Below are 24771 nucleotides of genomic sequence, written 5' to 3' on the forward strand. Positions count from 1 at the left end.
TGCAGACACATTAAAGGTGTGTACAGCTAAAACAGGACACAAAGTGAAAGTTTTTATTTTTTTTTAAACAAAGGGGGAGGGAAGACATGATTTTCTCTCTGCTGTTTTCAGCTTCACTCTGAGACTCAAAGGCTTCCAGATCAGAGGAGGATCTCTGCTGTCCCGTCTGTAAGGACGTCTTCAGAGATCCTGTCATTCTGTCATGTAGCCACAGCTTCTGTAAAAACTGTCTCAATAAATACCCAATAAAGTATTCTGAATCTGAATCTGAAAGTGTCCAGTTTGTAAGAGGAGATCTTCAAAGGAACACACCTGTAAACCTGGCCTTAAAGAACCTGTGTGAGTCCTTCTTACAGGTGAGAGATCAGAGATCTTCAAAGGATCTCTGCTGTCTGCACTTTGAGAAACTCAAACTCTTCTGTCTGGACCATCAGCAGCTAGTGTCTGTCGTCTGCAGAGATTCAGAGAAACACACTGATCACAGATTCAGACCCATCGATGAAGCTACTCCACAACACAAGAAGAACCTTCAAAGGAGAAGTTATTGGTTTTTAAACAAGTTAAAGTGAAGTCTGATCAAACTGCAGACCACATTGGTCTGCAGTTTGATCACCAGGCCCGACACACAGAGAGGCAGATTAAGGAGCAGTTTAGGAAGCTTTACCAGTTTCTAGAAGAGGAAGAGGAGTCCAGGCTGTCTGCACTAAGGGAGGAAGAGAAGCAGAAGAGTCAGAGGATGAAGAGAGAGATGGAGACTCTGAGCAGAGAGATAGCAGTTGTTTCAGAATCAGTCAGAGCCACAGAGGATGAGCTGAGAGCTGGAGACGTCTCATTCCTGAAAAACTACAAGGCTGCAGTGGAAAGAGTCCAGCAGCGCCTCCTGCTGGAGGATCCACAGCTGCCCTCAGGAGCTCTGATAGACGAGGCCAAACACCTGGGCAACCTCAGCTTCAACATCTGGAGCAAGATGAAGGACATGGTCTCCTACAGTCCTATGATTCTGGACCCAAACACTGCTCATCCAGAACTCATCCTGTCTGAAGACCTGATCGCTGTGAGACGAGGGGAGACAAAGAAGCTTCCTGATAATCCAGAGTGGATAAATCCTTTCTGCTCGGTCCTGGGCTCTGAGGGCTTCAACTCAGGGACTCACAGCTGGGACGTCCAGGTTGGAGAAAGTACAAGGTGGTTTGTGGCCGTGTTAGCAGAGTCTAGTCAGAGGAAGAGAAGCATCGAGTCTAGATCTTTGATAATAATGTTCAGTAAAGGTTAATACACTGCATGTTCAACATTGTTTCAGATCAAAGATCTCTCAGTGCAGAGTCAGCTCCAGAGGATCTCTGATCCTGATACTGACACACACATACACACTTTCACACACACTTTCACTGAGAAGATGTTTCCATTGGTTGTCATGAAAGAAGAAACCCTGGTGAAGATATCACCGATGGAGGTCTGTCTGACAGTGAAACAGAGCAGAGGATGAATCTGTTGGTGAGGTTTCCACCTCCTACACCTGCAGATGAGCAAGACGCAAGCATTCTGGTTCCTTGTCTCCTGCAAAAGATCTATAACAGCGAGCTCTTTGCCTATCACAGCTGTCTAAGAAGAAGCAAGTCCCTCACTGCTCTCCTATTTGTAAGTTAGATCTGCTGGACCTCTATCCACTGGCTGTAGACCCACATCCCTCCTCCTTAAGTCATATCAAGTAAGATTCATCCTCTGGGAACAAAGAAAATCTGTAATTATAATTTTTCCTATAAAATGAATAAGGAGATGTTGAAGAACTTAAGTGAAAAATTTGTAAAATAAATCTAACCTGCTATGGTAGTTGAGGAAATTCAGAAGGTTATTTGGGTTATTAGGATCTATGCTCTTGTGAGCATGAATATCTGAACCATATCTCAATTCTCACAATTGTTATCAACATATTTGTCTTACAACGCAAATATCAGTTTCATCATGGCTGCAGAAAGGTCCTGTTGCAGGATTACTTGCTCAAGTCAGCAATATGTATCCTCTGGGGATCATGAGAAGGAATAAAATATTCACCCAAATTCCTCCAGGAGTTACTGATTTTTTTTCTGCAATAGTGAAAAAATCTGATCTCTAGGCTTTTGAGGAAAGTTACAGGGTTACCTCGCTAATCAGCATCCATCCTCTCGGGAGCATGAATGTGTGTTTGAAAGTTCATGACTGTATTTCAAATAAGTGGCGAGATATTGCAACTTGACCAAATTTGTAGCTGTTTAAAAAAAGTTAAACCCTGAAGTGTTAATCTGTAAAGAATGTAACTGCTGCTTCTTGTGAGAGATGAGACAACACATTTAAGATGTACTAAATCTGAGTTTGTATGATATCAAACACAAGTTATGCATTGTTTTTTTTAGAGTAAGACTCAAAATAATTGTCATTTTACTGCAAACTGTGAAACCTCTTTACAAATGATGAGGAGCTTTGACCTGACTGTGGTTTAAAGTGTGAGCTGTGTCACTCTGGAGTCTTTTTTTATGTTTCATGAGAAAAGAAAGTAAAAGCAGGATTTGTTTTCTGATGCTTTAGCGCCCTCTGGTGATTATACATGTACACAACAAGTCACTTGAACTGAGCTGATAATTGACATAGTTTTACAGATATTATAAACCTATGTTAATTTCTTATTCATTGAATTGAATGAACATGTTACCTTATTTTACTGACTATATGTATTTGATGGTGTCATATTTAAAACGTTTCAACTTCTGTTGGAGCTGTGATGCCAAATCTTCTACCTGGGGAAAAAAAAAAGTTTTTCATCTTTGCTTCATTTTTTATTATTATATATATTTTTAAAGTATTTCATTATGTATTTTGGGAAATGATGTCATGTTTGGTAAAATATTGTATTCTGTAAAAACTTAGTTGTGTCATGAAATGCTGTTGTTCTTTGGGAGATGTTGTGAGAAATGTTCTGATTCGGGGAAATTTCAACTTGATTCATTATAAACAACTTTATTAATCCAACATAGAGTGATTGGCTCACATACCTTACACATTAAACACACTAAAAAGAAAAGTCATGTTGTCACAACCTCTGTGAGGGTCTCTGGATGTGTCTTGATATCTGGCAAAACATTTTTCCTTCACATTCACGTTACATTTGTAAAAACAAGCACCTCAGTAGACCGCATTAAGCAACAGTGGGAGTAATATGACAGAGAGCAGTAGATCTATACGTCATCCATATGTATCAGACATGGATTACTACAGTTTAAAATAATGCACAGGCTCCATTTGTCCAACAGCAGACGTGCTAAATTCTTTCTAGGGATGAATGAAGTCTGTCCAAGGTGTAGGCATGCTCCAGGCACCCTCAATCATATGTTTTAGGCCTGTCCAAGCCTAGAATTTTTCTAGTCCGAGGTGTTTAATACCCTATCAGAAGTGTGTGGCACACAGATTGTGCCAAACCCTGTGACAGCCATATTTGGGGTTGCTCCAAATGACTGCAGGATCTCAGCTAACCAGGCAGCAGTGGTGGCCTTCTCTGTACTTCTAGCACGGAGGCTCATCCTGCTCCGGTGGGAAAAAAACATGCCACCTTCCCATGGCTCACTCAATACGTTGACGAAGATATGGCAGCCATTTCTGCACTATATAGGAAGAACCCCTGCCAACTGACTTCCACTCATTTATTTTCCCTTTATTGTACGATTTTAATTTATCCCAAATATTACCCTCTCCATTACTAATATTTTCGTTCTCACTCTTTCCCCCTCTCAGTGATGTATTTTAAGTTACTCAGGTGTTGGCAAGTGTGAAAGGCCATTATGTATTGTGTTAAGTATGTGTGTGTGTCTGTATATGTCTAAAATTAAAAAAGAAATTTCAAATATAAAAAAATAAGCACAACTTTTAAGCTACATTAAGCCACTTTAACCAGACGTTCATTGTTTCTTTGGATTTCCTCTGGTTCCAGCAAAACAGAGCAATGGAGAATTAAATTGCCAGCAAGCAACAACCCCTTCATTTTCTAAAGATACAAGCTGCAATTTTATGTAAACAAACAATTAAAACCATCGAAGGATCAACATCTTCGACCGCTTTTTGTTATTTGTCTAAACGACTTTTCTTGGCAGGGGTTTTTGATGACTCTCCTCTCTTTCTTTTTGTCGCAGTCTTCTCCTTCTTCTGTTTTCCAGTTCGCTCTGTACTCTTCTTCTTCTTCTTCTTCTTCTGGAGTCCTGTTTGTGTTCAATTTAAATAAAAAAAAAAAAAAAAAAAATCTATTGCTGAGCCAGAGTTATATTTTATCGGACAGACACACCAAAAACATGTTCATACACGTAACATACATAAAAAAGTGTTTCCTTACTGAGCTGTTGGGAAGGAAAAGAAACGTCACACTAAAACATTACAACTGTAAATCGATTGAGTTCAGCTTCACCTTATATTTTTGTACAGTAACAGAAATGTGAAGTAACATTTTTAGCCTAGCGCTCAAGTTGTGTCAATAGCAAGTGAACTTGTGCCCATGGGTGTGTTGGTCTTAATTTGAGGTGTGGTCAAGCTCAAAGATGACATTTTATCTCAAAGAAGCAGAAAGTATCTGGGCTTTCGACCAACTGAAACTTGGTCTACAGTCAAAAGTCATGGACCCAATCTCAATGTCCACCTTCAAACACTCACTGACTTTGAGGCACGTTCCCGCTGAATCTGTGAGGGCTTAGGGCTGTCCCACTGTCAGATCTTCAAGTGTGTGAGGGATCTGTCACAGACTTTTTGAGCCCTTTATGCCCCCTTTCCGTAAGTGGGCATTTTTACAGACTTAGAGTAAGGGACTTACCCATAGTTCATAGCATTGTGACATGAAACACAGGATTCCCAGAGGAAGCCCAAAAGCATTAAATGGTGAACGAATGCCTCAACATAAATTTTTAAAAAGTGCGACGATAAACAAGAAGCAACCAATGTTGGCGTTACAAACATTTTTGCCTGTAAGTATAAATGTAGAAAACAGCCTTAATCAGCCAACATCTATTTATCTTCACATATATGTGTAAATAAAGTATATTTTAAATATTTTAAAATGTTGTGGTTAAGTAGTCTGTACAGTAAGAGTCTGAATCACATGGCAGTCAGCCCATCCCTTAAGTGCCTTAAATTTGAGGAAAATAAAAATTGTGCAATATAAATTACTAACACCACTAAGGTGAGCTACATGACATCATGTAGGTTTAACTGAGGAGTCTCAAAGTGCTGTCCCATTCCCAGTTATACAGTTTTGAGTCCTTACAGCCTCCTGCCCTCAATCACTTTTCAGATGACGTCAATTAAGTCAAGAAGGGTTCAGGGCTTAGGGTTCAGGGCTTAGGGTTCAGGGCTTAGGGTTCAGGGCTTAGGTTTCAGGGCTTAGGGTTCAGGGCTTAGGGTTCAGGGCTTAGGGTTCAGGAAGGACATTGAGATTGGGCCAGGGACTCAGTACTTTCCTAATATTAGTTATAATTAAGTCCTGTAGTCCTAAAACATGCCCACTCACAATAAGTACCACTCACAATGGTGCCCACAGATGTTAATAAAGATAGAATAAAGTATCCATCAAGCACTCCGTACATAAGTGTCTGAATTTAAATAATATTTGAACTTGTGCTGCTGTGCCTCGTGTGTAAATGTACACTTATCTCTGTTAATTTGATAGTCCCTGATCATTTCTGCTGTACAGAGGGATAGTTTCAGGGGCTTTACCTCTCTTGGTTTGGAACCACTTAGTATTTCACAAAATTATCTTTCACTTCAGTTTACAACCAAACAATACCTTTATTTGGTTTCCTTCCTTTGGTTGGTGTTTTTGTTGCTCGGGGATGAGCCGTCACTCTTTTCTGTCTCTGTTTGGTCTTCAGCTCCACTTCCACAGGATAGTGATCACTGATAGTGCGAGTCTTGGAAGAAAAATAAAGCAAAGTTATAATAATTATAATAATTCATAGAATTTATATAGCGCTTTTCTTAGTACTCAAAGCCGCTTATGAACAAAAACTCTGGTGTTCCTGTTTGAAACACAGTAAACTGTCAGTGGATGAGATCTAATCTGTGGTGATCAGCAAAAACTGTCTTACTTCCTCATCAGTGAGGTTAAACTCTCTCTGGAAGTTGAAAGACTTTGCAGAGCCGGGGACGATGGCATTTAGCACGGTCTTTCCGAACACCACAATCCTGTTGGAGTAAAATTGATCACACTCTCTAAAACCACTTAATAAACAAAAAAAACTCCAGTCATGCAGACGGGACTTACCTGTCGTAGGTGTGGTCATTACAGTTACTAGACGTTGTGTCAACATCGTCATCAATTAGCCAGTGATAGGGAGCCGAGCAGATCCGAATCTTTTTCTTCTTCCTCTGGGAGAGATAACGTCCATCTGCATTGAAGTCGCCTAAAATCATAATTTTCTGCAAAAAAAATAACACAGCTCACCTCACAGGTTAGCTTTGAACTTCTCCTACATCAAAGTAGGAGGTATAAACGGAGCTCCACTAGTTCTGTTTGCTCTGTGACCCATTAGCCACTAGAGGCCTTCAAACACAAATTAAGCAGCAGTATTTTGTACACTGTGCAGATTTACTAATCATTGTTAACTAAAACACGGGTGAGGAATGAGGGTTTGACCAGATGTTTTCCAGGAACAAAAGTGTGTTTAACAGGAAGTAGTAAAAGCAGCTGGTCATGACTGCTTACTCAGTGATTAACAGTCGGAAGGAAACAAAGCTCATCTAGCCCTGACGTATAATTTCTCTCTCTCTCTCTCTCTCTCTCTCTCTCTCACACACACACACACAGTGAAACCATAAAGCTTACATTGGTTCTCCACCTCTTCCTGACAGCTTCCACTACGTCATGCAACTCGTCCAGTTCCTTCTCCGAGTCATCTGGCTTGGTGTGGACCGGGACCAGAACCAGATCTTTCACAACTGGGATACACAAAAACAATAAGGTGACCACATGACCATCCATCAATCTGTCGTTCATCCATCCATCCATCCATCCATCCATCCATCCATCCATCCATCCATCCATCCATCCATCCATCCATCCATCCATCCATCCATCCATCCATCCATTTGTCCATCCACCAATTCATTTATCCATCCATCCATGAATAAATGTATTACTTCACCCATCCATCTATCCATCCATCATCCATAAAACATATCCACCCATCTATCCATCTATTACTTCACCCATCCATCTATCCATCCATCATCTATCCATCATCCATTCATCCATGCAGCCATCCATGAATAAACCCATCCATCTTTTACTTCTACTTTAAGATCTCTCAGACTGAGCCCAACCACCCTTTAAAGCATAAGTCATACAATGCTTACAGAAAACTATACGGTGTACAGCACTTACCTGTGGTTGGACAGCTGAAGCGCAGGATGAACGGCTCTCTGGCGAAGGCGTCAACATCTCCAGCTTGATTATCTTCATACTGGTGACAGTCTTCCAGTGTCACCTCATCCTCCCTGAGACATGATTAATAAGACTCAGCCCATGATGTGTTTGTTGGCGTTCAGCATGAAGAAGCCTGTTTGAAACACTGATAACACAGGCTTACACTCCTTGGTATTAGGAGTGTCTTTTTTTCACACACAAGGTGTTGCCACAACCAGCATCCAGTCTGAGGTTTGCTCTTGGTAGACAAGCCTTGCAGTTCTGCGAAATGTATACCTAAACCATCACAGTGGCATCATATAATTTACTGTACTCTATGTTATATTATTAGCAAAGCCCCAACATCAAGACAGGATAAGAGCCAGTCCCATCTTACAGACAAGACTCAGTCTGATCTCATTTTTAATCCACCATGAGCAGAGCACTTTGCAGCCTTTAGCAAGGTACAGTGGCAAGGACAAACTTTCTTTAACAGGCAGAAACCTCGAGCAGAACCAGACTCATGTTAGACAGACATCTGCTGAGGCCGTGCTGGGGTTGGAAAGAGCCTTGCATTATCAGGTTCCTGTGTTTATTTCTAAACTGATCAACCCTCACTTTACAAAAGAGACACTTCTTTGTCACAAGTGTCTCTTGGTAGTCCCTCATGCCTATGAAAACAAAGGTGGTTGAGCCTTTGCAGTGATGGTTCCAATGCTTTGCTGCCTTTGTTGAAGCAAACCATCAACTCAACTTCATGTTTTTTTTTATTGTAGATTTGTTCGTTTGTGGTCTTTCAAGCCTGGGGTTTTTGGTTTTATTGCTTGTACCCATCTACCTTTGTTTTTCTGTGTATTGTGAGGTACCATTGCTTTCTTAATGTTTACCAAATTTTGCAGCTCTTCATGACCTGGCTCTGTAAAAGGTAGCATACCAAACAGACGACTTATATACATACTGACCCTATCACAGACTGCCCTACCTGTAGAAACAAACAAACTGCTCCTTGTAGGTGTCTCGCCCCAGCTGGGAGCTGGAGTCCACGGAGTAAGGACGGTTTTGATTGGAGCTGAAGGAAACAGAAACAACATTAACATTTGTTAGTATTAAGTTTGTGTTTCAGAAGTACAGTTTTCTGTATTAGTGAACCAGCAGCTGAGCTATATGGCTGCAGTCTTAGATCGTCTTGTCAACCAGCTATGACAAATAGTGGATTCTGATTGGTCAGTATCCCGTAGCAACAGTGTGTTGAAAACTGGTCCTCCAAATCATATTAAATCAATCCTAAATTAGTCAGTCCAACACAATACACCTCTGGATGTTCACACTGTGGCAAACCCAATAGTTTCTGTTAGCATGCTACATCTATAAACAATATGGAGGAAATTGATTAATCCCTTTTAAAGTTAACTTTTGGATTGGTGGTTAATGTTCCAACAGTCAGCAGCAGAGAGAAGAAGAGAGGAGCAAAACAGCTCATACTTTCCTTTCTCTTTCAGTTCATACTCTTGAGAACACCAAACTGACCACTTCCTTAGTTTGTGTGTTCGCTTGCTCCTCCTTGTTGCAGTCTTTCTTTGGGTTTTGACGTAAGATCCTTGGCTCACTCCAGACTAGACCTGCCTATCTCACACCAGTCTGCCTTTTCTATCTGCATTTGGGTCCTTTCTCTTCAGCATGAACCCAGCACATTAACATGATGCTGTATTTTTTGGGGTGTTTGGACCGTGGTTGACTGTTTGACCAACATTTCTGTCCGCAGTGTCAGAGTTTCAAATTGGGAACCATTTTAAAAAACATTTTTTTAAAAAGTGTCTGTCCTCTTTTGAAATTTCTCTCTACAACACATTTCATAGCACTGAGATCTCACACTGTGCTGTTGAGTTCTTGAAGTAACCTCTTCATGGCCTCACCGCTCTTATCCATCACCTCCAGTATCACCACTACGCTGTACTGAGACATGATCTGCAACACAACGCATTGCTAAGATGCTTCACATTTCCATATCTTGCCCTTATTATTGATAAATTCATTATAGAGGACTTACCTTGGTGAGGTAGTGGACAACAGTCTTATCTGTGACTTTTTTCCATCCCAGATTCTTTGCATTGAAGGCTGCTATCTTCATTTTAACTTCAGGTAGCTAAGAATATTTTATTTTTTTCTTACCTTAGTGGAGAGTGACAATAAGAGGATGTAAACACCTCATCAAATTACAAGTGTTGGACACAACTTGCAATTTACATGAGAATCATTGATGATATAAAAACTAAATGGTTGATATGCAGTTCTCACTAGAGATGTTCCTAGCTACTCGTTTCACAGTCAGATAAACGTCAGTTAATCATGTTCTCCGTATCATTCTGATATCCTGAATGTAAAACAAGAGGATTTCTTAGTTTTCAAACGATAGTCACTTTTAAGAGAGTTGAATTTCGGTATCCTGGATAAGTTTTAATGTTTAAAAAAAAAGAGGAAAAGCAAAATGAAGGGAAAGATAACTCACCGGTCAGGTTGAAATGAATTCAAAAGACACAAAACATCCCTTTCTAAAGCCCCAGCAGACACACTCAAACTGAACTCTGCAACAACAAAAAAACAGAACAACTATGAAACTGATGAGAGCCAGGAAGTTTATCTGATGACCACAACCACCCAACAGACACATTCACACACTTTGTGCAGCTGATATCAGCAACTGCATGCAGACAGTAACCAATAGTTTTTGTGTCACAGGTCCCTTTACTGTTTCCTGTCTGTCCGTAACTGCCGGGCCTTCACACATTTTCCATGCCATCAACACGTTTCAAACAGTTGGGGCAGGGACATGTTTACCATCATTCTGCATCAGCTCTTCTTTAAACAACACTCTTTAAATGTTGGTGAACCCAGGAGACCAGTTTCTGGAGTTTAAAGTGAAATGTCCCATTCAGCTGCTCAACAGTTCTGGGTCTCCTTTTCATATTTTTAGTTTCAAATGTTTTCAATTGGTGACAAGTCAGGACTGAAGGCAGACCAGTTAAGCACCTGGACTCTTCTACTACAGAGCCATGCTGTTGTAATATGTGCAGAATATGGTTTGGCATTGTCTTGCTGAAATATGTAACGTCTTCCTGAAAAAGTCATTGTCTGGATGGCAGCATATTTTGCTCCTAAGCCTATATTGTTCAGCATTAATGGAGCCTTCACAGATGTGAAAGCTACCCATGCCATGGAGTCTTATGATCCCCATACCACCACGTACAAATCCCTCAATAACCTGGCCCCCCCATACCTCACTGACCTTCTCCGGTACTACCACCCCTCCCGCCGTCTCCGATCCTCTGACTCCAACCTCCTCACTCCCATCACTAAATCCAAGCACCGTACCTTGGGGGACCGGGCCTTTGCCATAGCCGCCCCCACCCTCTGGAACTCTCTCCCCCCACACATCCGTGCTTCTGACTCACTTCTTTCATTTAAGAAACAGTTAAAAACTTACCTTTTCAAACAGGCATTCCCCTCACATTAATTTTTCCACCTCTTCCCTTGTCGTCTGCTTGTCTTGTATGTCTTTATTTGTATTTATTTATTTATTTGTAAAGCGTCTTTGAGTTATTTAAAAGCGCTATATAAAACTTAGGTATTATTATTATTATTATACCACCAGGGATGCTGTCTTTGAACTGATCTCTCTCCTCTTTAGAGCGGAGGACACAGCGTCCATGATTTCCAAAAAGAATGTGAGATTTTGATTCATCAGACAACAGGACAGTTTTCCAATTCCCCTCAGTCCATCTTTAACGGCCTCAGGTCCAGAGAAGTCTCCAGTGTTTACGGATCATGTTTATATACGGTTTCCTCTTTGCATGGTTTAGTTTTAACTTGCATTTGTGGATGCAGTGATGAACTGTGTTCATAGACAATGGTTACATTAATTGATTATGAGCCCATGCAGCGATTTCCACTACAGAGTCATGTCTTTTTTTTCAAGCAGTGCTACCTGAGGGCCTGAAGATCAAGTCCATCCATCATTATTACACAGTGTCCCAGCTCTTATGGAATCGGGGTTGTAGTTAAAGTAACATGTGTATGTTCCCGTGTGTCTGTGAGTTTTCCCAAATGGTGTCAATATACAAGAGAGCTATGTCCGAATTTCCAACACTTTCTGCATTGAAGGGGTTTTGGAACAATAGGCCTCACTGGGTATCTTCAGACATGACATTATTTTTCATACTTCATTAGTGGTAGAGAAAGTGACAGATCTGATTCTCATGTGCCCTTCATATAAAACACATCAGAAGGCTGACAAAGCTCCACCCTTTAGGGGGCATCATCTGAAACAAACCAGGAAACAGGTTGTGTTTTTTGATCCCTTCACTCTGAGACGACTCACAGACAGAGAGACGGTAAGATTTACCTTCATTACAAAACAGGTACTGGAGAGAGTACTGACAGAACTTTTAGATACTAAAAACTCCTTCAGAACTTACTTACCTTATAGAAGTGGAATACAAATCTAAACTTTAACATGCTTACGACTGTCAAGGATTCAGATCATGAGTAACTGAGACAACTTTCTGCTGCGGGGGAGGTGAAACACACCTTCCTGTTTTTTTATGTGGTGTCTGCTGTTTTCAGCTTCACTCCGAGACTCAATGGCTTCCTGCTCAGAGGAGGATCTCTGCTGTCCAGTCTGTAAAGAAGTCTTCAGGCATCCTGTCATTCTCTCATGTAGCCACAGCTTCTGTAAAGACTGTCTGCTGAGCTGGTGGAGAGAGAAACCAACACAAGAGTGTCCAGTTTGTAAGAGGAGATCTTCAAGGACATATCTTCCTCGTAACCTGGCCTTAAAGAACCTGTGTGAGGCTTTTTTGTTAGAGAGAGATCAGAGATCTTCAGATGATCTCTGCTGTCTGCACTCTGAGAAACTCAAACTCTTCTGTCTGGACGATCAGCAGCCAGTGTGTCTCGTCTGCAGAGATTCAGAGCAACACACCGACCACAGATTCAGACCCATCGATGAAGCTGCTCAAGAACCCAGCAGGATTCTTCAGGAAACTCTGGAGCCCTTAAAGGAGAAGTTAAAGGTTCTTGAACAAGTTAAAGAGAAGGTTGAGAAAACTGCAGACCACATTCAGTTCCAGGCCCGATACACCGAGAGGCAGATCAGGGAGCAGTTTCAGTGGCTCCACCAGTTTCTAGAAGAGGAAGAGGATGCCAGGCTGTCTGCACTGTGGGAAGAAGAAAAGCAGAAGAGTCAGAGGATGAAGGGAGAGATGGAGACTCTGAGCAGAGAGATAGCAGCTCTTTCAGACTCAGTGAGAGCCACAGAGGACGACCTGAGAGCTGGAGACATCTCAATCCTGAAAAACTACAAGGCTGCAGTGCAAAGAGTCCAGCAGCGCCCCCTGCTGGAGGATCCACAGCTGTCCTCAGGAGCTCTGATAGAAGTGGCCAAACACCTGGGCAACTTGAGCTTCAACATCTGGAACAAGATGAAGGACATGGTCCCCTACAGTCCTGTGATTCTGGACCCAAACACTGCTGGTCCAGAACTCATCCCATCAAAAGATCTTACCTGTATGAGACAAGGAGAGGCACAGCAGCTCCCTCATAATCCAGAGCGGTGTAATCCTTTCTGCTCGGTCCTAGGCTCTGAGGGCTTCAACTCAGGGACTCACAGCTGGGACGTCGAGGTTGGAGAGAATACAAGGTGGTTTGTGGGTGTGCTGGCAGAGTCGTTCCGGATGGAAGGAGATGTTAAGTCTGGATTATGGGCATTATCTTTGTGTAGGGGTGAATACTCAGCACGCTCACCATCAGGCCCACACACCTTTCTCCCAGTGAAGAATCAGCTGCAGAGGGTCAGACTGAGTCTGGACTGGGACGGAGGAGAGCTGTCATTCTCTGATCCTGATACTGACACACACATACACACCTTCAAACACACTTTCACTGAGAGGATGTTTCCATTTATTAGTATTAAACAAATGAAGATTTTACCGATGAAGATAGGTGTGACTGTTTTCCATCTTTGACAAAAGACACAAAGCTCCCCCTCTCCAATATGGCCGCCATGTTGATGTTTTGATTCTATGAACAGAATCTACATAGTTATAATTATGGTATTGAGCTAATAGCTTACAAACTTGTGTTAAAAGGGAGAGACAATAATTGTTTGAACTGTTTCTATTATTTTTTCTTCTTCTTCTTCTTCTTCTTCTTCTTCTTCTTCTTCTTCTTCTTCTTCTTCTTCTTATTATTATTATTATTATTATTATTATTATTATTATTATTTCCATTCTTCTTCTTCTTCTTCTTCTTATTATTATTGTTATCATTATTATTATTATTATTATTATTATTATTATCATTATTATTTTAACTTAATGTATGCTTATTGTAGCCCTTTAAAATATGCATTTGGACTATAAGAACTGATGCCAACACAAAAATATAAGGTGTACATTGAAGTAATGTATTTTGATTATTTATTTATATTGTAGTGTTTGGATGTATGATTTCCTGTCTCAATACATAGATAATTTAAGAAATGAAGGTCTGTTTCATGTGTTTGTATCTTGCTATAGCTTTCATGCGTTTTAATGGCGTCTGGGTGTGATAGAAGTTGTTGAAGTGCTTCAGCAGACACAAAACATCAAACTTCCTTCTCACTGCCATACTGCCAGACTTCACTCTGCCTCTGTACCGTAAAGACCGTAGTAATTTGCACAGAAACTGGCATATTAAAATGCGAGTGCTAATTTGCTGCCATCTGCTGTTGTTTGTACGTTAATACAAGAAACACTTGGCTGGGACCATGGACCGTATGGCTGGGACATGACAATGCAGAACACCCAAAGACACAGAAATGAGAGAAAACTATCTAAAAACAAATATACTATATATTAGATAAATATTAAATTTCTCAAATAATAGTGGTAAATTCGATAACCCTCCCCGGTAACTTTGCATGACCATATTGTACTGTTTATGGTAGACATGTTTGCTTCAGGTGGGCAGAGTACTCCTGGATTGGTGTAGCTTTTTTCCGACTGCTTTGCAGTTAATCTGTGATATTGTTTCGTTTTTGCTTTATTGTTATACCCATAGACTGTATAATTAATGGATGTAGTATCCGTGATGTCACCCATCCGTTTCTGAAGCCCTGTTTTGAGGCCAATCGTCGGCAGGGAGCCATATTTGACATGCTGAAGTAAACCTAACTGCTGTCAAGCTTGTATGAGGTAAAGAGGCGGGCTTTGAGCCTCCTCGCCAACAGATACAGTGTTCCCGCCTGTCAATCAAATCCGCTGTGCCTCTCATAATGGAAAACTCGTAATCTTAATATCTTCAAAATTGCAACGTTACACTTGTTTTTTTAACCAGGCTGTAAACATGTTTTTTCTTGCTTAAATTTTTGTGGCCAGAGGCTGTCTCTTGGTTATGCCTAGTCATGTGTATTGATCTTTCCTTTTTGTTGTGTTTTTAATTCTGATTTTTACTTTGTGTACATCTTGAGTGAAATGGCCTGTAATGTAGATCCCTCCAAAGCTGATGTCATTACGATGGCAGAGAACTGGTGTCTGGTACGTAGCTACTGTGAACATTAGTTGCTCTCCATGATAGAATTATGAAACTGACCTGGTCAAAAATGGGAAGCCAGCCCTTTTCCACCTGTGAAGGATGATAGGGTCCCAGCAATGATTTGAATACCAGCCTTTAAATTGGGATGTATGGCATTTAAAAAAAATTACATTAAATGTGGTTCTTTAATTTAAAATAAATGTGTTAAAAAAGTAAACTAGAGATAATTAGTAAGAAATATGCCTCCTTCCCCCCCATACTGTAAGAATGTTTCTGATGGTACGCGGCTGTTTGTTTCTCCAGGGACTCTTTTGATCTTCAGCGTGCAAGGTAATCTGACATTCTGTCTCTTCAATCCAACGATTTAAACGTACTGGCCCGTTTAAAGGAAGTATTTTCCAGCCACTGTTGCCAAAAGCCTGTTCTTGCTCATCTTTCACCACCACAATCAATTGCGCAAGAAATCGTCTGAGGGGCAGGTTAACAGCCTGTGCACGCTTATGCAGCTGTTGAGTTTAACTTCAGAAGATGATCCATGTCTGTTTAATGCAAGCTGCTCATTTGATATCACCCTTTGTGATGTTTTAGCCTACAGATAAATTAACCATAGCCTGTAATTACCACTTTGCTCATAAAACTACAACTTTGTTGATACGAATTTATTCACATATATTTTCAGCGTTATGTTTTTTCTTGTGAATTTACAACACTTTTTTGGTGACTATCGCAAGACAGTTTTTTTTAACTGGAACCGTGTGTTGTTGTTTTTTTACCATGACATGTTCTGACTGCAGTAAACTACTTGCAGTCTTCTTCAAAACATGTGTGGTGGCGTGGCCCAGCGTGAGGCGATCGTACAGCGGAGCAGTGACCAGAAATGAGGCTTCGAACTCAATGTAAAAGTTTACACACAACATTTATTCATGCAGCATGAGAGAGAAGTTACAGCGTACTCAAGGAGCATCCGAAGTTCTCTGTCCGATTAGAGAAGCATTCAGTTATTTATACATCTCTTCGTGCACTGGGGAGGAGGGAAGCGTGTGGTTTGCAATTAAGGGTAAAAGGTGTCGATTAGAGTAATAGCACACGGAAACAATAGACATACATCTGTCTTGACCTATAAGCCACAATGCATAGAAGACTCTAAATATGCACACATCGGCACATGTGATTATTCATTTAGCATAAAACGCGTGGCATTGGTAGCCAGAAATCCCCTAAGTTTACGTATAACCGTAATCAAAAGCACAAGCTAACATTTCCTGTGCTTTCAAAGCAACTCAGCAAAGATGAACTACCATATCCTGGCTGACTGACCTTGTGATACAGAGGTGAATAGATCTGACCTCGGTCAAACATGTTTTCTAGGACCTGCACAGATCGCTGGTCTTATACCCTACTATTAGCTTGTTACTTGATAAGTCATACAAAGAGAAAACATATGAATATAACTATTAAGAGAGAATATATGAATATAACAAGAAAAAAACATGAGTATCATAAGGAAATTAAGCGAGATGCCACACATGTCAAGGTAGAGAAGCATATTTTTTTTCTTCCTTCATGTGGCCCTTATCCTCAAGGACTCATTCCACCCCGGTCACCACCTATTCAACCTGCTGCACTCTGGCCGGCACTACAGGTCACACAGAGCACGGAAAAACAGACTAAGAGAAAGTTTCTTCCTGAGAGCCATCACAAAACTAAACACCCACAAACAGCTGACATAAACAATCCCCTCATGTGCAGTATTTATAACTGTGCAATAATATTCATGTCAATGCAATACCAGGAATTGTGAAAAATGTTCATACAATGTGCAATATCTCAAACCCAAATACCTCTTCTCCCCTCCTGACTATATATATTTGACATTTGTTTTATATTATTACTGTATTTATATCGTCTTTTATACATATTTTCTACCTGTTTTTATTTTATTTGTTTTTATAACATGCACTTCCAGGAGCAGTGCTGCTAATTTCATTGTACACCTGACAATGACAAATAAAAGTTATTCTATTCTATTCTATTCTATTCTATTCTATTCTATTCTATTCTATTCTATTCTACTGTATCCTATTCTGTATTTTCAAAATCATTATAATAATTAGGATTTTTATTATTTATTTAATAAATGCTATAACGATAATAATTATTATTTTGATTTTAGTTATTGTAATCTTTATTTTAGTGTTTTTTAAAGTATCATTATTGTTCATTTTTTATAACAGTAGTTTCAATTTTTTCATAATAATAACAATTGTTTTAATTCTAATTCTAATTCTAATTATTATTATTATTATTATTATTATTATTATTATTATTATTATTATTATTATTATTATTATTATTATTATTATTATTTATTTTTGATGATGGGGTAGCAACGCTGTTTCAATCGGACAATCAATTTACAGAATTCAAATGATGGGACTGACAGAAGTAATGAAGTAATGTTGAAATAACTGTGCCATACAGTAAAGCTGAACTTAAGACCATTATTAAACATAAGATAAGGGAGAAATGTCAAAAGATGTGGGAAGAGAAGAGAACAGGAAGTTGGTTTTACAGAATCCAAAGGAAAACTGGTAAATTGAGGAGTACCTTCAGACCACGTAGAGAGGAAATAATAATATCTAGCCTACATTTTGGTCACTCGAGATTGAATAGTAGTGCAGTCAGAATAAGGAAACATCCAACAGGAATATGTGACTTTTGTACAGAAGAAGAAACAGTGGAACACAGTCATGAACTGTCAAAGGTATAAGGAAGAAGAGAATAATAAATAAATAAAAATGATAAGGAGGCCGAGAGAGAACAAGATGACATTGAACATAGTTGATATTTTACAAAGAAATTCAATGGATGGCTGCTATAGATTTTTGTTTAAGTTTTTGAATAGAACTAAGTTGATACTTAGCACCGGCCAGAGAGCTTTCTATTTGTACGCCCCTAAACCGTGGAACTCTCTGCCTCTGGACATTAAAACGGCGAGCTCTCTGGGTGTTTTTAAAAGTAAACTTAAAACTTATCTTTTTATTCTAGCTTTTGATTTGGAGACATTTATTTTTAGACCTGGACTGCACAATTATTTGTATTATTTGTATTATTATTTGAATCATTATTGGGTTTTTTTTTGGTTTTTTTTTATTAGTTTAATCATTATTATTTGAATCATTGCTTTAACAAGTATTTATCTTATTTAATCATTTATTTATCTATTGATTTCTTGGATTCATCTGATCTTGTTAACACTAGATTATTTTTAACTTTTCTTTCCAGTATTACTTATTTTATTAATTTTACTGTATTGATTTTATTTTATTTTTAAGTATTTCATTTATAATCATGCCTTTTATAATTTTACCATTACTGTTGTTTTCTGTCTCTGTTATTTTGTGAAGCACTTTTGGCTGCATGTTTTTACCTTTTTTAAAGGTGCTATTTAAATAAAGTTGAGTGGAGTTGATACATAGGATTTAGCTTTGATAATATTACTTTAATTTTTAATTAGAAGTATTATTATTATTACTGTTATGTCTTTGCATTTCTTTGTTTATTTATTTTTATTTTTATTATTATCACTATCAATATTTCTTAGAGAAGATAGTTAATAGTTCCCGAGCCACACTCCAACACAGTAGGCGGCAGTAACGCGCCTGTCAGCTGAGTTTATCCGGAAAGGGAAGAAGAAGAGAAGACTTCATAACAACAAACATTCGGTTTTCCTTCTTCTCATACACGGACACCAGATGAGGTAAGACTGACCCTCATTAAATGTAGAAGATTCTTCAGTTTCATTGTCTTATCAAGGTTGTGTTGAAGTTAGTGAAGTTTGTTTGGAGTCATATTTTAGTGCAGGTTTCGAAACTTTGGCGCTTTAAACTTGTCAAACTACGGATCCCCCTAAAGGACAAGTTTATACATTTAAATATTGATCGCGTTATTTTATTTTATTAGACACTCGATCATGTGTTTCAGTGAACCACATCATCAGACATTTGTTTGTAGCATAACTTTAGGCAGCTTCACATTATCAGACACAGAAAAGCTGCAGCATTGAAGTGCTCACTCAGATACAATGTCCCACCTCCCCTGCTCTCCCCTCAGATTACTCTTTGATGTACTTGATCAACTACTGATTGCAGGAGTAAGTTCAGCATTTCATGACAAGTAAATGTTTTAGTTGAATATGTGAGGATTAAGTGTAAGAAGCATGTAGATCATCATGAAATAACAGCCAAAACAAATAAATCAACCTTTCCATGCAGGGCAAAAATCAGAATTACGATTATTCTGACTGATATCGAGATCACGATTATTTCAAACAATCATTTGACAACATCTCTGTCACATTCTTTTATTACACTTTAATACTCTTTTTTTTTTAGCACTGAAAAAGTCTGAACTCTTTAAATTCAATGTATTAAACTGTGAGGCAGTTGTAGGGCAAAACAACCAGGGGTTAGTAAAAACAGAGAAACTATACATTTATAGATGAGATGATAGTCACATGAACGGTTTGATTTCTAATAAATGATTATTCGAATACCACGACTCATCCCTAATTATAGCTCTCACACCACCTACATTTGCAGATCTAACTTATCTGACTGATACACATATGCATGGTGACTGCCCTCTACAGGTGGAGACCCGGCTACTGCTATTGAATTTTCCTATTGTCTGATGTAGAGGCCTATTAAGAAAGTGGTGTCAGCTTACGTCCACAAAACTGTGGGGAGTTACTAACTGTGGAGAACCGAGAAAAAGCTACACTATATCAAATAAAGACAATATACGGAGAAAACTGGAGTTGAGGAAACTAGCCGGACAGTTTTCTTGGTTTTATTAAACTAACTATCGACAGATTTTAATTCTTTGATTGACGCTCCCGAGCAGAAGGTGGCGGTAATGCACATTCTTACCCTGGTAAGTGTTGCCAATTAGAGCTGATAGTTTCCAGCCCAAAAGCTGTCCAAAAACCACCAGAGTGCACAAAAAACACCCAAAATATTCAATATTAAGTTCTGTAATGCTATTTAATTGCCATAAAATACACCATAGAGGCGTACTGACCTTCTGGACTAGATGTTACCCTCCACATATGAATGTAAGAGTAATCAAATAGCTTTGCCAAAAGTTGCTGCGCGTCTCTATTCCCTAACAAGCGGTAAGTCTGACAGAGCTGAACAAAATAACGGCAGAGATCTATCGGTGTTCATGTCAATGCAGCAACAATATATTGCGCTAATACAGCTTTTTTGTGCCGCCAAATTGTCAACACAAGTTTTTCCCACCAAGTCTAGCGAAGGCGCTTGGAGATGACGGTCATGTTGCAAAAAAGTTTGTGTGTTCGTTAAGAAAACTGCAGTTGGGTGTGCGTTATAATAACAGTAACTAGCATCTCCTCCCACCCGAATGTTGTGCTTACTGACTAGATGGGACTTTGTTAGTCAAATAATTTTTTCCTCACACATATCACACATAAAATGTATAATACAATTAAAAGAAACGCCCAACTCATGGAAAACCAGCCCAAATTATGTCCCCCCTTCCAAGCCCATTTTTAACCCGCACAATCCAACCCAAAACCACACAATCTGGCAACACTGACCCTGGCTGCCAACCGCTGTGAAACATCAAAGAAGCGATTAGACCTCTTACTGTAGTGACCGAGTGGTTGAATAGTACTGTTAACTTAGGTTATTTTAGAGTTAACAGAATGTAGGAGGTTGTGGTTTCAGCCAGTATTTAAGTTGATCCAGTTCAAGCTAGCTAGTAACCTTATTTGTACGTTAGATTTAGCTCGTAGTTTAACACATTGTTATTGTAGGAAACTTGGCTGGTTGTTTGATTTAGCATTAGTTAGCATTATCATCATTTAATTTGTGTATTTGTTCACTGGTGGACAGAATGGGTCGGCAGTGTTGCGTCCCTGGCTGCAAAAGCACTTTCGGACTTCACAGCTTTCCCGCGGATGTGGAAATAAGGCGGCGATGGTTGCGTGCAGTTGGCCTGCTGGACCATGCTCCGGTTCCTAGAGCTGGGGTGTGCAACCGCCATTTTTCCAGGGATTGTTTCTCCAACCTTATGGAGGTGGACATGGGTTTCACTAAAGTCACCAAGCTGAAACATGACGCAGTGCCAGACGTTGCTCTCCCGGTGCCGACAACAGGACAAAAATCCCGGCAGCAACGTCTACTGCCGCCCCCCCCGCGGCATATTGAGGTGAGTTCATGAAAAAGACATTGAATTAAAAATGACATGACTGCTTGGCTAGTGTTATATGGACAGAAATGGCTCTGGTATAAACATGTTGGCAAAATTAGGCTTATAGTAGCTGAGATGAACTAGAGGTGTGTATTAACATCATTTTCTGTTTTAGCCGAAACCGACCAGAGAGATCGGGCACCAGACGGATCCAGTCCTCAACAAACACGCTTTCGGACAGGTGGACCTGAAGCCTAACAGGAGAAGCAAAGGTGAGCCAGAGCGGACAGAATTTGCTTATCGTGTGCTGCGACACATTTCTGTCCTATCATGTAAATAATATTATTAAAATCATAATGTTCTTGTATCAAACCGGTGTGAATTAAACAGGTGTGAATAATGTTGATAAAACTGACTGCTTTTCTTCTTCAGTTGATCAGATTTTTGTAGATGTGACATTTTTGGACCAGAGCTAGATGTTTGGATGTACAGCCAACTTTTAACAGAACTTCATCTTAAGTCTGGTTTATTCTTCTGTGTTGAATCAATGCCCTAACTGAGCGTAGCCCTGTTCCAACGCAGGTAGCCTTACGTGCACCTCCTCCAAAATGTAGCTATGTGTTGAAATGACTCAGACCACAAGCCCTGTGATTGGTCCGCTGGGAAGCATCCTGCATTTACATCATTCCAGAAACGCTGTACATCGACCGTACCTTCCATCTCCTCTGACCTCTCCTCTATTCTTTTTCATAATGAGTCCGGAAACAGGCAATCTGACCAGCATAGAAATCACACTACCTCCAAGCGTTTAGTCAGAGTATTACAGAGCAACGTGGAAACACCACGCACAAGTATGAAGTGCTCACAGCTACGTCGGCCGCTACGGCGTAGAGTCAATGCAGAAGTATAAACCAGCTTCATTGGAGATAAACTTACTGCAGAGCCGTCTCTCTTTTCACAGCTACTCAGACCCGAAATCTAAACCGGAGTGTGTGGTGTGACACACACACTCTCATGGCTGACCCTGAGGCTTCCAGTGTGAGCTCCACCCCTGTAAGAAGACCAGGATGTGAGGTGCTAATGGAGGATTTAAGCTGTCAGCTTCACGCAACAGACTCTACCACAAACTGTACAAGGTAAAGGATCAAGTCTACAATACTATTACTTCTTCTGCTATGGCTTATACAGTAGTTCCATTTTCTCTTCTTCATAGTTCCTCAGATGAGCTGTCAGCTCAAACAACAAACAAGTACCTCGTCCATGAAGGGAATCTAATGGAGCTGTTCAAAGAATGTCCTGTCTGCACCCAGAGCTGTGACGTCTCTAAAACAGTTCATGGGACACTCCTGCATGTGGAGCAGCGCTGTGCTCACTGCGAGTACTTTCAGGAGTGGTCCAGTCAGCCAATGGTGAACAACACACCAGCAGGGAACCTCCAACTGTGTCCAGCGGTTGAGTTCACAGGCACATCAGTTATTGAGATATGCCAGGTGAGAGAGGATTAAAAAGCTAAGAACAGGTTCTGTTCCAGGAGTATATTACAGATGTCACAACATCACACTGATGTTTTTCTTTGAGGTCATGGAGGCTGTCAAGATCCAAGGGGTGTCAGAAACAATGTTCCACAAACACCAGAAGGCACTCCTTCCCCACCATCAGCTGTCAGAGGAACAGAAACCAGGATGACATCTTGGACCGTGACATGGGTGCAGACTCACCAGCTAAAATATACTTTGATGAGTTTATGTGTTTAATATTGTCAACGAAAACATTTTATGTGACTGTATATTTTTTTTACAGGCACTGTGTTCCTGTTTACATGACTACAGGCCCAGACCCTGTCACCCAAAGACTGTACTTCAGACTACTGTGTGCTACATGGTTGCACTCTTCAGTTGGAGCTTGGAGTCAGAAAGGAAGCGTCATGCCTCTTAACGCACTTCCTCATTCCCTCTCTTCATGTACGTGCATCTCTGGTGGCCAGGGACTGACGCCGGACTTCCACCAGACGCATGGATGCATGGGTGCAACTTGAGAGAACTTAAATGTAGCCGGAGACATCAAGTCGACTCCACCAGGCTAACGTGGCTTCAGATTTTGGGCATGTTGGCTGCTGAATGGCTTGGTTTCATTTTTGCGTGCATGTTTACAGATTAGACCATTCAGGCCGCTGGTGTGAGCGACGTGTCACACAAACACACACGAACAGACTCCTCTTGTTTTGTCGAGCACAGTTATCTGCTAAGTGAAGACATGTGCAAAGCTCTTTATCCAAGGTGACAGCAGGCTAACTAGTGCAGGCGTTTGGGTCCCCAAATTTTAAACCAATCAAATCCTGTCCTGCCGTTCTGCCCGCCTCCTGCGCGTACATTTCCCGGCGTTCACTCCCCGTCTCCTGCCTCTGCTTCCCCTGCCTCTATTTACTGCCCCTCTCGCTCAACCTCAGACCTGTCCCCCTTAGACGGAGTCCTGAGGAAATGCTACATTCAAATTCATGCTAGTTTTCCGAGACTACCAACCCCAGCTTTAAAGGAAGAAACATGTTGAGTGTGCTGAACATGTTCCTGATTCCCCAATCATGGAGACTGCGCCGTAATAAAAGTGATAAACTATAAACGTATTTTGTTACTCAGCACTCAGAGACCATTTGAAATAAATTCCTTTCAGATTCTGAAGATTTTTGGATTCAGATTCTGAAGATTTTTGGATTCAGATTCTGAAGATTTTTGGATTCAGATTCTGAAGATTTTTGGATTCAGATTTGAAGTCAGACGGCTCAAACATGTTGGCTTTGTCTCTGTGCTGTTCCATGTTGCGCTGTGACTGTACCATGGTTTAGTTTGATTGTCGTGTCAATCAAAACGTTAGGGGCCACGCCCACACAGTCCTGAGAAATGCTCTGAACTGAAAAATAAGCTGTTTTTGAGTAGTGTTTTCTCAAAGTTATGGATGCTTATTTTCACTCCAATTTTTGTTGATGCTTAATGAAACACTAACACTTGATATTCTATATGAATATTATACATTCCAAGTCACATTCCCAAAGTCTTTAAAAAGAACTATCTGAACCTATTAACACTGGTTATTAGTGTTTAAAGATGTATAATTCTGTTGAGTGAAGCCCCTGACAATAAAAGCTGTTGAACATATCTTAACTTTGAACATTTGCAGGTGTCCGCATGTTAGGATTGATTTTTCTGGTTCAGACTTCCTGGTTGAAGAGAGACTGAAAAGCCTTACAGCTGACAGGAACAGTGGCATCTAGTGGATTTTTTTCAGCATACAAACCCCATCGAGTGAAAGAGACAACCCGGTCAGGTTCAGTTAACAGATTTATCAGGTAGAGGTAGTGACTCAGAATACGGTTTACCAAAAGGTTTCCCGTCGAGCTGAAGGGTTAACGTCACAGTTCACTTAGTAGAACATTTTAAAACAAACAAAGAACAAAAACCAAGATTTCATGATTAGTTTATTTCAGAGAAGATAAAAGTGTTATGGATAATTGAGCTGTGATTATATGATGATATTGTGCCGTGCTATGAATCGGCATCTTTGGAATAATGCTGTGTTATCAT

The 24771-nt window shown here is 40.1% G+C and overlaps 3 protein-coding genes across 4 annotated transcripts; 2 read left to right on the forward strand and 1 right to left on the reverse strand.

Moving 5' to 3' along the window:
* Positions 1 to 2971: 2971 nt before the first annotated feature.
* On the reverse strand, positions 2972 to 10013 carry LOC117818329 (deoxyribonuclease-1-like). The gene is made up of 10 exons (XM_034691191.1): positions 9918 to 10013; positions 9459 to 9580; positions 9282 to 9376; positions 8394 to 8480; positions 7391 to 7503; positions 6833 to 6945; positions 6272 to 6426; positions 6096 to 6192; positions 5795 to 5918; positions 2972 to 4223 (listed from the first exon to the last, which is right to left on the reverse strand). Exons 2-10 carry the CDS (start codon positions 9537 to 9539, stop codon positions 4090 to 4092), a joined length of 999 nt encoding a protein of 332 aa, XP_034547082.1. The 5' UTR covers positions 9540 to 9580; positions 9918 to 10013; the 3' UTR covers positions 2972 to 4089.
* Positions 10014 to 11771: 1758 nt separating this feature from the next.
* Positions 11772 to 13602, forward strand: LOC117818173 (E3 ubiquitin-protein ligase TRIM39-like). Of its 2 annotated transcripts, none has more exons than XM_034690997.1 (2): positions 11772 to 11799; positions 12032 to 13602. In XM_034690997.1, exon 2 carries the CDS (start codon positions 12049 to 12051, stop codon positions 13429 to 13431), a length of 1383 nt encoding a protein of 460 aa, XP_034546888.1. In that variant the 5' UTR covers positions 11772 to 11799; positions 12032 to 12048; the 3' UTR covers positions 13432 to 13602. The 2 variants fall into 2 exon arrangements, with proteins under 2 accessions (XP_034546888.1, XP_034546961.1); XM_034691070.1 differs by having other exon boundaries at positions 11790 to 11826.
* Positions 13603 to 18641: 5039 nt separating this feature from the next.
* Positions 18642 to 23600, forward strand: LOC117823130. The gene is made up of 7 exons (XM_034698569.1): positions 18642 to 18740; positions 20899 to 21214; positions 21372 to 21468; positions 22158 to 22332; positions 22410 to 22686; positions 22775 to 22914; positions 22994 to 23600. The coding sequence occupies exons 1-6, from the start codon at positions 18736 to 18738 to the stop codon at positions 22880 to 22882; spliced, it is 978 nt and encodes a 325-aa protein (XP_034554460.1). The 5' UTR covers positions 18642 to 18735; the 3' UTR covers positions 22883 to 22914; positions 22994 to 23600.
* The last annotated feature ends 1171 nt before the right edge of the window (positions 23601 to 24771 follow it).

The sequence above is a fragment of the Notolabrus celidotus genome, chromosome 1, assembly GCF_009762535.1.
Source record: "Notolabrus celidotus isolate fNotCel1 chromosome 1, fNotCel1.pri, whole genome shotgun sequence".
Lineage (NCBI taxonomy): Eukaryota > Metazoa > Chordata > Actinopteri > Labriformes > Labridae > Notolabrus > Notolabrus celidotus.